This window comes from Stegodyphus dumicola, chromosome 3, assembly GCF_044657685.1.
Source record: "Stegodyphus dumicola isolate Sdum_Otavi_A_Nest chromosome 3, ASM4465768v1".
In the NCBI taxonomy this organism is placed as follows: domain Eukaryota; kingdom Metazoa; phylum Arthropoda; class Arachnida; order Araneae; family Eresidae; genus Stegodyphus; species Stegodyphus dumicola.
In genome coordinates, this window is record NC_140770.1 from 121,380,271 (window position 1) to 121,397,253 (window position 16,983).

General features: G+C 30.7%; 2 protein-coding genes across 2 annotated transcripts in view; one reads left to right on the plus strand and one right to left on the minus strand.

Moving 5' to 3' along the window:
• Nucleotides 1-6,875, plus strand: part of LOC118181744 (small G protein signaling modulator 1-like) — a 226,869-nt gene extending 219,994 nt beyond the window's left edge. The window contains exon 25 of the mRNA XM_085813251.1: nucleotides 179-6,875. Within this exon, the coding sequence (XP_085669377.1) occupies nucleotides 179-267 (89 nt within the window). The 3' untranslated portion in view covers nucleotides 268-6,875. The remainder of the gene's footprint in view (nucleotides 1-178) is intronic.
• A 6,901-nt stretch (nucleotides 6,876-13,776) lies between these two features.
• LOC118193216 (uncharacterized) overlaps nucleotides 13,777-16,983 on the minus strand; it is a 94,154-nt gene continuing 90,947 nt past the window's right edge. The window contains exon 7 of the mRNA XM_035364275.2: nucleotides 13,777-16,123. Coding sequence (XP_035220166.1) covers nucleotides 15,880-16,123 — 244 coding nt within the window. The 3' untranslated portion in view covers nucleotides 13,777-15,879. The remainder of the gene's footprint in view (nucleotides 16,124-16,983) is intronic.

Sequence of the window (16,983 nt, forward strand, 5' to 3'; positions counted from 1 at the left end):
AGTTATTCTGATATAAACTTTCCAAACCTGGGATAGAAGTTGAATCACGTTATATTACGGATTCTAATAATGCTGAATTCTTTTCCAGTGCTTGATTAATATGAAGTAGCTTTTGAAGATATCTTTTAAACCTATCAGTATGTATATCTAACTTGTATTTTATTGATTTTATATTTAGAAATGGCTGAAAGGCATGATGCAAAAGCTGTGTTGAAGATTGCCAGGGATTTAGTTCGGCAGATACAAACACTGATTGATAATAAATGAAACAGGTGTAATGGATTTTAAAAAATACGAATTAACATGCAAATAAAACATTTTGTTTTTTATCTGAACAAAGGACATAAGTGTGGGCTTTGATTATTTATTCAGTCATTGCCTAGTTTCCAAATGAACTAAAATACTTAAAACTATTTTCTCATAGAAAGTCCAGTTATGTTGCAGAATTGTATGTACAGTACAAAGTCTTTGATCCGGACTCGTCGGGATTTCGGCGATTCCGGTTAAGGGGTTTTTCCGGATTATAGATCGTCAATTTAAATCTGGTAAGATGGCAGAAATTATAAAATTAAAAATATGAAACTGTAATTTATGAAATAAAGAGCAATTATGATCTAAAGGGTATCAAAATTTACAACAAAAAAAAAAACTTAATATTTATTTGTTTACTTTATTAAATATTTCTTTCAATATAAGTTGTTTAAGTTGCTTCGTTTTATGTGCTAATACTTTCTCTTTAATTCTATAAACAGACATAATTTCTTGTTCAGTTACAAAGTTCCGCTGTTCAAGTCCTGTAATTGCTGTGCTGAGAATACCGACTAACTTGTCAATTGAAATTTTTTAGTTTTCACTAACCTCTCTGTCACTTTCTTCGTACTTTTTGTAAAATTTCTCTAACAGTCTGCAAAAAATAATAAGCCGAATCGAATTAGAAGATTAAGGAACAATGCAATCTGCAACATTAACTGAAATAGATAATTATAATTTTAGCCTAGCTTATACCGTCCGTTATATATTAAATGCGCATGCGTAAACGCTACCGCATGCGCAGAAAGTTTGTAGCTTTCAGGTCCGGATTAAAGACTTTGTACTGTATTTAAAATCATACAGACTATACAAAAATATCTAATGTTTTATAATCACTTCTGTGGGAACTTGCTTATATGTGATGGTGCTTTTATAAATGTTAAAACTAAGATAATTGCAGTAGTCATAAAATGTTTTATGCTTGCATTATAAGTGAAGAATCAGTAAAATTTGTTGAATTAATTATAAATGTCTTTTTTGTGAAATATGAAAAGTATCAAATCTTATTTTATTTTAATTTTAAACATTCCATTCTAGTCTATATTTTCTAGTCCATACTTCCTTTATGCCTAAAATACTAATTCCTATGTTTTACATCAGAGTGTATATTTTTAAATTTTAATTGTTTAAAAAATGTAAATTACCACATTGTACTTTTGCATTTATTATTATTTTTTATTTTATTAGATTCTGACATAAATGCATACTTAATGTGTTCATTTTTTCATCATATATTTTATTATGTTATGAAAATCATATATTAAAACTTAATTCTCATTACTGTCCAAAATATGTGTTTTAGAATTCAGCAGAGTATTGCCTGTGTATCTTGCATTCAAGCACTTTGCAAATTACCATACCATACTATAACTTCCAGTACACACATAAAGATAAAATGTATTTTGTTATAAAGGGATAGATTTCCTGTGTGTGCCATTTATTTACCGAGAACTTTCTTGGGAAATTGTATATGTCACTATAAAATGCCAAATATGTATATTTTTATCAGTACAATTAAAAATTCTAAGTTTGTGCTGTAACAGGTTTTTCAAAATACAAGTACAACTGTGATAAAATTTATCAGAAGTAAATATTCAGAGTGTGTGTTTTCATACCTAATGCCTGTTACCAAAGCACATATAATATGTGATGTTTTTCCTTTAAAACTTCATTATTTATTCTGTGTAGAGTAGAGTATATTTATGTACTGCAATTCTCTTTATATTGGTGTTTTCCTAATTTAACTAGTATTTTAATCCAGTATTATTCAGAACTTTTTATGTTGAATAGTTTAATATAATGTAACAGATTTACTTTTTATATGTCTACATTCAATATCAGTGATTTAAGCTAATTTAGTAAGCAAGCATAGCAAGTCAAGAATTCTTACTGGGACTTTGTACACATCACTATATTATACTCCTAAGTGTATAGTGCAATATGTATGGGTGTTAAACGTCTGTTAAAAAGTGTAAAAAAACTTTTAAAGAAAATATTTAAGCTTTTTATATACGAATAGATTGCGTTGAGAGAAATTCATTGATGAAGCTAATCTATGTCCTACCGAGTGTTGAAAAACTGTAAATATTATAGATACCTTGTCACCTTGATTTCATTTTGAAATATTATACATATCATATGGAGTGGAAATCAAAGTTATCACCAGAATGGTTCCATACTAGACTTTGGAGTAAATTAATTATTGATTTTATTTCTTGTTAAAATATTTTTCTACTTTTAGAAAATTTCTTTAAAACACGTGAGCATGAGCTACAAAAACAATTCCTGAAATTCACATTGCAGATTAGATAGATATATATATATGCACACAGAACTTTGGCTGAAAGTATTAGGCATCCTATAGAATTGCATTTCTTTTAACATAATTTTGAGATTAAAAAAGCTTGTTATTATTGATTATAAACAATATTTATTCACAGTTTTAAAATTTGATGTTTCCACCTTTCGCTTCAATTACATTAGCAACTTTTCGCATACTAGCATGTAGTTTATGACACTGTTTCACATTTATGCCATTTCAAACATGCTCAAGAATATTTTTATGGGAAATTTTTGATGTCATAGAGTATTGGCATAGCTTTCACTTTAATAGATTCTATAGGTGCTGTAACTATTCGGGGACTATGATGGCCAATTATAAAGAATCCACTTCATTGAAGTTACTGATTTGTGACATGCTGCATCATCTTGCAAAAATATGATGCAATCCATGTTTATATCATTGAATAATTTATGAAAAGACGGTCTTAGAGTCATTTCAAGAACACTGATGTATTTCTGGCTATTCGTGTTATCTTCACAAGTTTTGCTTACATCACTGGCTGCCATGCATCCCCAGATGATAATATTGCCTTTTTCATGTTTTACACTGAGAAATACTCTCCCTGGATACCTTTTCTTTTGCTTCATGTAGAATGTGCTAGGTGTACCAAATACCTAAATGTCAAAAGGAAAATTTTAGTTTTTTGAGACACTAGGTTATAATTAAAAACATTCAAGGTATGTATGAAAGATTACAAGGCATGTTCAAAACGTTCGGTGAATTTTACCATAAAAAAAAAAAAGGAAACAAGAGAAACAAGCAAAATAGCTTTACTGGCCTTCAAAGTATTCGCCATTAGCAACAATACACTTTTGACATCGGGTGTACACTTGTTGGAAACTATCTGCAAACGCTTCTTTTGGTAGATCTGGAGAATATGGAGGCTGATCCAAAAATGGAACCTGGTGCCTGTTGAGGAATTGGGTTACACGGATCGCAGTGTGGGTGCCGGGCGTCGTCATGGAGCAGATTCCACTGTCCATTCCGGTACTGTGACCGAATCCGGCGTATGCATAGCTGCAGCCGTTTCAAAACCCCCTCGTAGTATTCCGCATTGACGGTTGTAGCCACGGGTACAAATTCATGATGAATCAAACCCTTACTGTCGAAATAGACAATCAACAATGTCTTGATCCTGGATTGTGTCAAATGACTTTTTTTGGGAGGGGGTGATGACGTTGAACACCATGCCATGGTTTGCCGCTTGGTCTCCGGATCGTATTGATAGCACCACGACTCATCCCCTGTAATTATTGTTTCCAAGAATTGCGGATTCCGGTCACACATGTTGATAAAATTTCCAGAGGTTTTCATCCGGTATTGCTTTTGCTCGTCTGACAGCGAGTGCGGTACAAACCGGGCGCATATCTTACATTTATGCAAATGTTTGTGCACAATGGTGCTCACACTGTCTAGGCTTATCTGCAATTCGCCAGCTATTATTGTTAAAGATAGTCGTCGATCTGCCGCAAGTATCTGTCGAACTCATTCTACATTGTCTGGAGTTGTGTTTGTTGTAGGGCGCCCCGACCGCGGCTCGTCTTTGACATCCTCCTTTCCATCTGTAAACCGTTTAAACCACTCATAAACACACTTTTTACTCACTGCTTCCTGACTGTAAACTTTCACTAACATGTCATGTGTCTCCGTCGCCGTTTTGCCTAACTTGAAGCAAAACTTTATGTTTGTGCGTTGCTCCATGTCACACTGACAATCTTTCTCACACTGATTGTGTTAAACTGCTCATAGTGTGCGCTTCCTCTTATCTGTAGTAAAATGGCAGTTAGAGGGCTCTACATGACATTTCTCTCACTGCGTCTGCATGAGTGCAAGATCCTAACCGGCACGGTTTTTTAATTACGAGACCAATCACCAAACTTTTTGAACACACCTTGTATTTTATGTGATATAGAAGCAAAACGATGTTTATCTGAAAGCTTCATTCATCAGAAAAGAGCATATTTCAGTATTCTTCCTATGTAAACTGTGTGATCTAAATCTCAGTGTTTTGCTTCTTTCTAGATTTACCATCTTTCAGATCAGCTGCTACAAATCTCCCTCTGATAGTTTATGCAAAAATTGAGCACTTAATTTCCTCTGATAACTCTGCAGCAGGCTCATGAGAATTTTTGCTTTGATTTTGTGTTGATTTTTGAAAGGAAGTTCAGTCATCATGTTTTGGTGGATTTTTTCCCGAACCATTTTCTTTATCATTTATGTGGAAATCCCCCCCTTTAGAACATTCCAAAGTACATCATGAGCATTTAAGATTTTTTGCTGTCTGAGCTTGAATTTCCCTTGCTTGTTTAAAAACAAGATTTAATAACATTTCAGAACATTAATTTCCCTAAGTTCTGATGTTTTCTGTAAGCATTATTTTAATTATCAATTAGTTAGTGCAGCACAATAATGAAATTTCCATGTAAATGAAATAGTGAAACAATTACAATAATATTAATTTTTTAAAGGAAATTATAAGAATTAAATAAAAATTTAATGACTACCTTTATTTTTTACAAACTGTAACTTAAAAAGAAAGTTCATAATTGTGTGCCTTTTATACCTGGTGTGTAATACCTTTGGCCAAGGCTGTTTATGTACAAGGTATCTGGATAAATATCTCCCAGTGGAAAATTCACATATTTCAAGAACTACTAATGATAGCATCATTGAATTTTTTCTTTCTCTTTCTTCTCTTCTTTTTTAACTGAAAGAGAATTTGTCAGTTTTGTCACAGCAAATGATGGTGCAACTAAATGAATTAAGTGAAAACTTACCGTTTAACTAATCATAGATCAGCAGATCCTCACATGTATTCTTTGGTTGCTCTACAAATATCAGTGTAGTTCTTAATCTGCCTCCAAGTTTCTGCAATATTTGAGGCATCACAAATTTGCATGCAATAGTAATTTTTTCTCAAAGAATATCCAGGCCTTGTACAAGAGTCTTTATGTACCCCCATAAAAGAAATATGAATGGAGATCAAATTAGGAGATTTCTGGGTCCTTTAAATGGAGTCTTTCTAATCCTGGAAATCAGTTATCCAGTAAATTTTCTGACATTCCAGTCACCAATTTGCTCACTTGTGAACAAATGTAAAAATATGTGGCATAGTAATATTGTGGTTTGTCACTTTTTGCTAGTTGAAAAAAAAAAAAAAAAAAAAAAGCACAGATCTGAATGATGCTATAACTATTAGTTCCATAATTTTTAAATTTAGTAGATATTTATTTGGGTACTGTATGTTTACTAATACTGAATTATTGGTGCAAAAATATTTAGACCGTCCAGTCTTATATCATTGACTGATTTTTCAAAGCTACTTGTTTTATGTAATAAAATTTAAATGATATACCAAAGAGAGGTACTGCTTAAAGTTCTCCATCTTTGATAATGGTGAAAAGAATTTGGTGATATTTTAAGTGAAAAGCGGGATCTCTATAGTAAAAACGCAGCAATATTTCAGCTTCAGAAAAGAGGAAAAAGTGCACTAGTATGTAAAACGGAGATAATGCTGCCTTACAATGTCACAAAATCTGTATTATTCCGTAATAAGTATATGCTTAGCTTGTTTCAAACCATGGAGCAGTTCTAATGGTTGAATATAAAATTTATATTAATGTGTATGTAATATTGAAAAATATATTATCTGTGTTGTATGTATTGAATATTATTAAGCAAATTGAAAATACTTTGCATATTAAATTTTTTAAATTGATATATAAAATGATTGAAACTTTTCAGAAGTTCTAATCATGCAGAAATATTGTAGAATTAGCTGTTTAAAAATATATATTATTTTTTACCATATTTATAATTTAAATTATTAAAAAATTGCGGTCTCTATAATAATATCACTCTTGTGTTTCTTTTCTTTCTTTCTCTTCCCTTTTTTTTAATATCCATGCAAATTTCTATTATCTGTATCTATTAAGGCAAACAGATATTATTTATTAAGATAGTTGTTAAATATTTTAATTTAATGAAAATTTTCAAAACTGTTGTTATTTAAACAAATATACTGTTAAAAAAGTCAACTATTGTGTGAAGTAATTGATGTCACAAATAAAAAGCCAAATTAATTATTTGATGTTACCTCCATCCAAGCATAATACTGATGCTTTTAATGTATTCTTTCTGTATATAAAATATGTAAATTATTTCATACTAGAAATATTGCTGTTAGTAAACAAATCTAGGATTTTTTTTTTTTTTTTTCTTTTGAAAAGATTCTAAAATAATTTGAAATCAAATTTATACCTATATTGAAAAAAAAAATTGCATGAATAGCAGATTTTAATTTTTTTTAATTTAAAATTTATCATTAAAACTGAATTTTAATAGCTTATAGAAAACAAATTACATAGTAACTGGGATAAATTGCTGGGGAAGATCTAATGTACATAGGTTTATGTGTAGGATGAGCCAAGAGGGTTTGACAGGTTTGTTGCCATTATTATTAGAATGATTTGCAAATAGGAAGAGAGTTTATTGCAAGCTTTTGAGACATATTCACTTCACAGAATTACATTAGAAAGATAATTTCCATTACAAATAATGTAATCTTCTATTAAGCATGAAAATTTTGCTTCATGTACTACTGCATAGTGACACCAGTTAAACAAATCTCACAAATAATGCACTTTTTAAACTCTTGAATACTTTGGGGGGGGGTTAGAATAAATAATAACTAACAGGGAAGAAAGCATGTAGTTATATCTGGAGACTGAGTTGGTCATTCACCGTTTCCAAAATGCAAAATCAAATGATAGGGCAACATTATGTAAATAACATTCCTCCTAGCCTCTGAAGTACAAAATATAGCAGTATTTTATTGAAATCAAAAGTTGATATCAGGCATCAATTTATGGAGGTCTGGTTAAAAGTTTTGCCATTGGACTTGCGATTGGGCAGTGAGTTGGGCGATTGTGCAGGATTGCATTAATTGTTAATCCAGAACAATTAATGCAATCATGCACAACTGCATATTGAGTAATTGAAATTAATTCATAATCAAATTTTTTTGTAGGTAATTACAGTATGAATTTATGATTTTTAGAATTTCTTGAATAATATGATTAATTATTTTATAATTTTGCTGTACAAATTACAAATCTGGTATTATTACTTGATATATTAAAGAATTCATTAGTTTTATATAATAATATTAAAGTTTTTTGCATAGTATTTAAAAGAGTGTTATGTATATTTTTATGCATGCGGAAACTTGTACTAATGTTATAGACTCTTCTAAAAACATTGAAATTTAGTTTAAATATCACTTTAATGAAAATTTTGTTTATGTATTATTAAAAGAGGAAAATCAAAATTAATATATAGAGACTTTTGATTTAAAAATTCAGTATAATCTGACATACTGTAAAAATTGCAAACCATTCATTGTTAAAAATGAAATGAATTATAAGTAGTTCTACAAGTAGAGCATTGTATTTGTCAATAATGAAAAATTCGTCTACTTTAAAGTGGTCTACTTTAAAGTAGACGAATTTTTCATTATTTAAAGTGGTCTACTTTAAAGTACTACTATGGTAAAATTTCTCATAGAGACAGCCTCTGAAAATAACCAGTATTTCTTAGAATATAATTAGGTACAAAATTTTTACTACATTTTTCTTCTCTTGCCCCTTTATAATTGAACCTCTGCTATTTCACTGGTGTTTAAGTTAAAGCTAAAATCACTTCTTAAATAGCAGGCTAACTTTTTATGTAACTGAAATGATAATCTGAAATGTAACTTTAATAACAGTAAGAAATGGAAGTAGAAGAAATGATGTATAAAATAGGCAATATTTTTAATCCTTAACATATTTGAAAATTCTGTACCAAAGTTATAGCATTTTTTTCTCTCTCGAGATAGGAGTGGATAAATAGAATCACTGTTAACATTTGAATTTATCACAGAAAATAATAATATGCCTAAATGCATCTAATCACTTTTGTTTTATGATTTGTAATGTGTTTAGTCATGACATCTAGTCATTATAATGAATATGAAATGTTTCTTGTTATTTGAAAATTTATTACATAAATGGAACTGATGATTAACTTTTTGTAAGTTATATATAAATCAAATAATAAAAAAGTTGTATCTATATCAATGATTATCAGCTTTCAAGTTTTATAACAGAAATAGAACTTCATGATTTATATTTTAATAATAATGTAGCTTTCAAATATACTTGCCATAAGCATTTGAAGGAAATAAATACAATGTTACGTTATAGTTTATATGCAGAAAATACCAGATCAGAAAGTATTATCAGTTGTTAATAATTTTCTTAAACCATTTGTGTCCCTCAAAAAATATTTTATTCTTTAGTTTGAAAAAATGCTAAAATAAAATATGTTTATGCACATTTTTAGTAGTATTTATTACCTTGCAAGTTTTTTTCCGACTTCTAATATAAGCATGGTTTCTCAAATGTTTTAATCCAAAGTATTAAAACATTTGCAGTTCTATAAAACTGTGTCTGGCCGTTTGAAGAAAATAAATATTTGAAATTTCCTTCAAATGGCCATATTTTTCACCCCAAAATACCACCAATTTTAAGACATGCCTTTTAATTTCAGTGTTACCAATATAAAAAGACTTTGATTCCTAGAAAATAAATTAATTGAAATACAGTGCTAGGCTATGTGGCCATATCTCTTTTTAATCAAGATACCACCAATTTTAAGACATTAGTGGCTTAACAAAGAAAGTATTTTGATTCTTACTATTAAATTTTTAAAATGGCATTTCTCAGGGATACAAACATGATTCTTATCAAAAAAGAAAGGGATAAAGAAATATTTAAATAAATAGAAAAGGTTATTCTATTGCTATTAAAAAAAGAATATATTGAAAAAGATTATACATTGAACTAGTTTTCCTTCTGTATATATATTTGTGGTAAATTTTGCCATGAGTTTTTATGTTCCCGTATTGTTATTATGTTAAATGTAGCATCACAATTAAGTTTAGAACTTTGTAGTGTTGAAAAAAAAAAAAAAAAGCATTTTTATTTAATTTTGAAGTGTCTTTATATTTTTTTATCTCATCTGTATATTATGCATTAAATATGTATATTTGTATTGAAAAACCTTGTATTATTTTTTTTATATTTAATTTAGATTCAATATTATATTTAATTTAGATTGTGAAATAATAAGAGTTTTGTAAAATTGTGGTCACCATTATATCATAATGTTATTATATGAACTGTTTTGATTTTTCTTTATCTGAAGGTATGAGTTCTGTTCAGATATATGAAAAGCTCATATGATTCCAAAAAAACTTAATTTTTATCTCTTATTTTTAATAGCATTCTATATTAAATTGGAAATAAAATATTTGATTATGCATTAAAACCTTTTTATATTTTCAGTGTGTGGTGTTTTCCTGCTCTTTTACTTTTATCATAAATTCTTTCAAAAGATTTATTATTGTTGTTGTTTCAATGCAAATGTCAAGGAGTAGAATCATCGTCTTGAGTCTTTCCAGATTTTTAGATCATCACTTTAAATTTAGTAAGACGACATATAGAAATTATAAAATAAAAAATATAAAATAGTTGTTAACACACACACACACACAAACAAACAAAAAAAAATGATCATAAAGAAATCAAAATTTACAAAAAAGTTCGCTATTTATTTGTTTGTTTTGTTAAATGTTTCTTTTAGTGTAAGATGTATAAAAATGCTTCATTTTTTGTACTAATAGTACTTTCTCTTTAATTTGCTCACCAGCAGCCGAGTGGTAATGTCCCTGAACACTGGTTGTTCTGACCTGAGTTTGATTCCAGGCAAATGGACTGACTGCATGGGCATATTCATGGTTTTCCCCATATGTAATGTGTACAAGCCAGTTTCACATAGAAAGTCCTTCATGAAGGTCCCCTTAGGCAGATAGCCCTCGCATGCATTCTTACTTTTTAGTTTTTCTTGTTTGGTTACAAAGTTCCATTGTTTAAATCATGTAACTACTGTGTAAAAGATTTCCACTAAACTGCCAATTAAAATCTTTTTATCGACCTTCAGTATTGGTAGTGATATTTTCTGGAGTTAAAACCATATTACACATTTTGCCTTCCATTAATTGATTGATGATTGGGGCTTTGTTATTGCAATGGAAAAAAACCTGTTATATCATCTTTATTGATTATCACTTCTCAACTAATTCCATTAATTGACAAATTTCACTTTTTGCTTGTGATGTCTTAAAAAAAAAGTTTGAATTTGTGTCTATCATCATAATCATCATCATCATGAAATATGGAAACTGATCTATAAATTATAGCTAGCATTTTTTTTAATATCTGTCCTTCTATGACCTTCCAATGCTTGACACAGCAGATTTTAAGTTAAAATATTTAAAAAATTCTTGAATGGCCTAACCACTGTTCAGGAAATTTTCCAGAGATTATGAAAAGGCTACTTTATATCCACATTATAGTGCATGCAGTGCTTCGATATCCAGTGGCTAAATGAGGCATTGAAGAATAAGGCAGAGGCTTTATTTTTTATTAAAACTTTAAAAGATCTATGAGCTAACAATTGTGTATAATCAGGATAATTTTTGTATCATCAGGTAAATAACTGAGCCTTGAGTATGAAACGGTTAAACCCATGCTGTTTTATTTCAGTGACAGATGATGGGAGAAATATTGATTCCAGTCATGCCTGAGTTGTAAATTTTTTTGCGATTATGAAAAGTTTAAATTTTTGCATTCGTGCAGCATTTGCATATGCCGAAATCATTAGTCTGTTTTTACGAACTTGAGGATTGCTCCTCAGAGGTTGCCATGGTATTATGGAACACATATTGCCAGAAAAGACTAGTTTATTTAGCATTATAAATTTATTCTGGAGATAACTTTTGCTATTAATGAGTTCAATGAATTCCATCAGCAAAAATAACTTTTGCTATTAATGAGTTCAATGAATTCCATCAGCAAAATGCTAAGCTGCTTCAGCTGATGATATTTTGCCTGTAAATCTAACACCTTATTGCATAGCAATTTTAAAATTTGGTTAACCAATTTGTTGACTCAGTTTTTAAGTCCATTTTCTTGTGAAATATTTTGGCATGAGCCTTTAGCATTAGACTCATCCATTGCATGCCCTCTGTATCTCATTCAATTGTCACTCTCAGTGTAATGAATCATTTTTCTACTATGCATTGCAAGTGGGGTGACAAAATCCACAAACATATTTTAAATTCTTTTTTTTGGGGGGGGGGAGGACTTTCCAATGCCGTATTCCTCAAATAATTTTTAAACATGTATGTCTTGACCATTTTTTCTTATTTATTTATTATTATTGTTTTTATTTTTATTTATTGGGGGGGGGGCAATTCCAGTTATTGCTTGTTTGACATAGAAATTTGCTTTCACTTTACAACTCCAAAATTAGGAACTTTTTTTCACACAATTGAAAATTCAAACTTTAATTTGGTAAAATAGCTGTAGTAATAATAGCCTGCAAAAAATAAGCTGAATCAAATTTAGAAACTCAAGAAAGAACCCAGTTGCTATGCTAAATGAACTAAGTTCATCAGAATCTAATTTTTTCATCCTTTTCTTGGCTGTGCTAACAAAAGAAAACCAGTATGGCTTGGGGCTTCATTTATTGTTTAGGTCAGATAAAAAAAAATGTTGGCCCCCACAGCTCTTCAAGGGCTGAAACTGTGGTCTTGCCTAACATCAATAAATGTACTTGTTAAGCATTGGTCGACAATGGAATGTACAGGAATCTTGATTAGGAGATAAACTGCTTTTATGGCACATGCTTTTTCTTGAATATTATGTTTGATTACTCCTAGATTTTATAAGATAATAAGATTTTTTCATGATGGTCCAGATTTCAGACTGTATTACTAATCTGTGATTGTATTATACTTTCACATATTTATGTTTCTTAATGTTAATTCCGGAACAATGAACTAAAATGTTGAAACTGTAAATCTTCTCACTCTTCATTCATCCTCAAGATAAGCACTTACTTGCTCAGTGCTTATCTTACCTTCAGTGAACTTTGACATTTGAAGAGAACTTAACTACATCAGATTATTATTCACCAGAGATAATTCTGAGGGCCCGCAATCCATAATAAAGATAGTTTCATTGTGGCGAGGGGGGGCTACTTGATTGATATGATAATAGAAGATTGTCTTGCTGTGGGTGGAAAGAAAGTGTCGCTATAGGTTGCAACCATACATTTTTGAATATATGGTAGCATTATGCTTTCGTTCATTAAGAAGTCAATCACCAAATGATATTCAATGTTTTCCACAATCCCAGACATTATTGAGTAGGAGTCTTTCGCAGTTTTATAAAAATTATCTGATATTTAGCTGTCTTTAAATTTATTTTTGTACTCTTAATATGGACAAGGGGGGGGAGTGTTTCACAAAAGTAGCCCAATCAGTTACCGAAAGTTTAAAGAACTTTGAAAGCGGAGAGATCAAGCCAAGTTTGATCCTAGATGAACAGGTTGCATGGTTGCTTTCTGTGGTTTTGACCACGTGTAACATGATTACAAGCCAGTTGCCCTTTAAAAGGTCTCCATGAAGGCATCTTCCCCAAGTAGGTAACACCTCGTGTGCTTTGCGATACTCATAAGCTAATCAGAAGGAAGGGGTATTTCGGAAAAAATGTATTTTACATTAATGCTAAAAATTTTGGGATCACAGATGTTAATTACTATCACTGATCTTTAAAGAATCTTTCAGTATTAGGTAATTATGAATTAACAATATTTTTTAAACATGTTAAAAATAGGAAAAGTAGTGTTGAAGTCGTCCTCTACATCTTTGATTTTTGCTTTCTAATGATTATTTTCTTTTAGAGTTTTGCAAACAATCGTTATGTTCTTTGAAATAATGGGATAGTTTAATACAGTTGCACAGTTTGAATAGTAATGTTTTAACTTTAAATTATCAAAATAATTGTCTGTTGTTTTATTAAATGTCACAACAATATGTGATTTTTTTTAATTATATATTTTGTTACTGTTTGAATAATCCCTTTGCTTTGCATAGCATTAAAATCCAAACTGATTCATTTAATTTTAAATATATATATAAAAATTTATTTTTTAATTATCAGGAAAACGAACCATTTTGAGACAAAAACAAACAAGATTTTATTTTTTATACATGCTTATGGCAATATCTTTTACAAAACTGCAACATGAAAGAATAGAAATGAGTCAAAAGTAATGAATAATGATATTTCTGAATAACCTATCCTGTCAAATTAAAAAAGTTGTTTGGGATAAATCTACACTATGACTGAGCTCTTAGGTATTTATTCGTTTCAGTATGGAAAATGCATATTCTACAGGCTATCTGATATAAGTCTAGTATACTAAGGAATTTAATATAATTTGTGCAAAATGGCCCACCTCACGTTAAATGTTTAGCATCTCTAACAAATCCAGCCGATACTGCCTTTCCAGCAAGGCTTGCGCTAGACTTTTGGCCTGCCAATTCATCCTAAATTCTAAGAATTTTTCCGTACGTGATCTGGTGCCGGCCTTGCGCTCCAGTAATACACATTTGATGACAGTAGGATAAATATTTTGACAGGTGTAACGAACTGTTTCTTTCAGGTGATGTAGAGCAATAACCTTCTTGACAAAATCTAAGCCACATTTTACTCGTACTGCTTAAAACATAAGATCCATCGATGTTGCCATTTCTAAGACTGACCTTGAATTACAGTCTCAAATGTTGTGGAGAAAATAAATGGTGTGCGGTGATGACACGCGAGTTGTGATTGCAAATGGGGCAGGTTAGCGACGGCCTTGAAATGCCTATTTTAAAATAATTATTAATATTCTTGACATAACTCACGACTTTTAAGAGATCCAATAGATAAAAAGAAAAGTTGCCAGGTCGTAGTTTAGTAGAGGGTAGGATTTGGATATTGCCTAAGCCTATAAATCTCAGCATAAAGCTTTAAGAGTCTATAGATTCATAGCATTATTTCTCACAACCATATCTGTCGCGATTTATCAACATGAGATGGAACTATGGATTCGAAATTGTTACTAAGCAATAGAGTCGCGTCAACAGGTCTTAGTCGTAAAACGTGAAGTAAATCTGAAAAATGCTGTACGTTAAATACTTTTTATGACTTATTTGTTCCATTTCTCAATTTTTTACTAAGGTAATTGTCTCATTTAACCCATCGTTGGCAAGGCCATACCAATCAGAGTTAGCATGGTTTCAGTTTGTATCAAAAAAGGACGTTCTTGCAAACAGTGTTTATTATTTATTCTCTGGAAAAATCTGAGGAAGCTGTGAAGAAGGAACAGTCTTTTTCAATAACTGATTGGTTGGTTATAGAGAAAAGGAAGTAATCCGAAAGCCTTAAAAGGCATGCGGTTTTAAATCACTTAAACACGTTTTTTTTGGGGGGGGAGTGCAGTTAAGTGGTGCGCAAAGACTCTCTGTAGCAAGATTATGTAGTTAGTACAAAATATTATTAAAGTATTTTGCACAGCTTTATGTCACCCATTCGTTCAGCCTTGTATTCGCACTTAACGAGTTTTTTCTCTTGTTTGATAATATGGCATTCAACAAAGATAGTTCATCTCTTTTTCTTTCGAAAAGCAGCTTGTCGTGATATCAACCAGCTTCCTTTTGCACAAACTAATTCGTCATTTTGCCGAAAAGGTCCCAGTCTGATACCGCTGATGACCTCCAAAGAAGCATGTATGAAAAGAGTTGTGACTAAATATTTGAAGAAGATCCTTTTGGAAAACTACTTCAGAGCCATGCAGGAGTTGAAAATCCGCAGCAAGAAAAGTAGTCACTCAGATGAGTAATATTGTGATGAATAAATTTTTTAAAAAATTAATTTCTATGTCGCTAGACTATGAAGTGACCTGTATTTTCCATTCTGAAACGACATTAATGTCAAAATTTAAGTAAAAGCATGATACATCGCTTTCAAGAAAGCGTTTTATATCTTCATTCAAAAAGTACGTAAACTTTCCTACCTAAAAAGTGTGGCCTCAAAATGCAGGGAAATGTCAGCGCTTCCTAACTAATAACGTATTCCAAAAATATTTTCCTTTCACTCTGCCATGGCCATATCACTTCCATAGTGATACTAAGGTAATAATCCTTGATATTTGAGAAACTTTATGCTTTTTAACATATAATATACATTTTTTTAATAATATGCATGTACAATTTCGTCAACATCATTCAGTTAAAAAGATTTAAATTTCATAGTTGACGATATTAACGTTAATGATAAAGTTAATATTGCGCAGAGTAGTGAAAAGCTATTAATTACAGCACTCGAACATTCGTTCAGTGTATGGTCATTACAGTAATAATCAGGGTATCTCTGCTTCATGTCAGTTACTAGACTTCTCTCTTCGTATCTTCTTCTATTCCCACATCTCCCTTGGACTGTCTTTTTTACACATTCTTCGTATTTCACTAGAGCGCTATTGGATTGAAAAACAATTGTTAAAAGTAAGCGTAAAATTAAATATATTATACTTATTTTTAAAGTAATATGAATAACTTAACGAGCAAACAAGAGTCATTTGAGTTTAGAATTTTTTCTTCTCTTTTGCAATTATTCTTAAGTTTTTCTAACAGTTAAATTTTGAATTAAACCTTATCCTAGCCTTCTTGACTCATGTCACAATTTTAGTTTCTCTGATTAGAAAGTTATGCGAATTTAAAGGCATGCGGACAGAGCTGGGTTAACCATTAAGCAAAATAAATACGTGCTTAGGCCATCAAGGAAAATGAGCATCACAAAAAGGCCGTTTGCAATTCAGGAAGGGGGGCACCAAAAAAATTTCCTTTAGCCGTGGAATACATGATGCAAATAAAACAAAACGGAATGGGAAAAAACAGGTTTAAATTTATGTAGGGGGGCACCAAAATGTTTTAAATGCTTAGGGTTTCTAAAAGTCTTAATCCAGCCCTATGTGGTATAATTTTCATTAACTGTAGCGTTTGCCGCCGAATTTTTGCTGTACTGGTTGGAGGCCTAACGCAAGTAAGTAATTCTACCGTTGGCAGATGATTTACAGTTTTAACTGGTTAACCAGGTATTTAGTTTTGATGTAAATATTTGAACTTTAGAGCAAGTAGCCTCATTTTTTGTAATAGTTTTATACCACAAATCATTGTTTCAGTTAACAGAGTAGCAAAGGGCGATAATTTTCCCGAAGGTTAAGATAATTATTTCAACCTAAGAAGTTGAATATGCCATTTAATTTCACAGTACAAAGTTATGTATACTAGATTAAATTCATTTATTATATTATACAAGCATTCAACATCATATTCC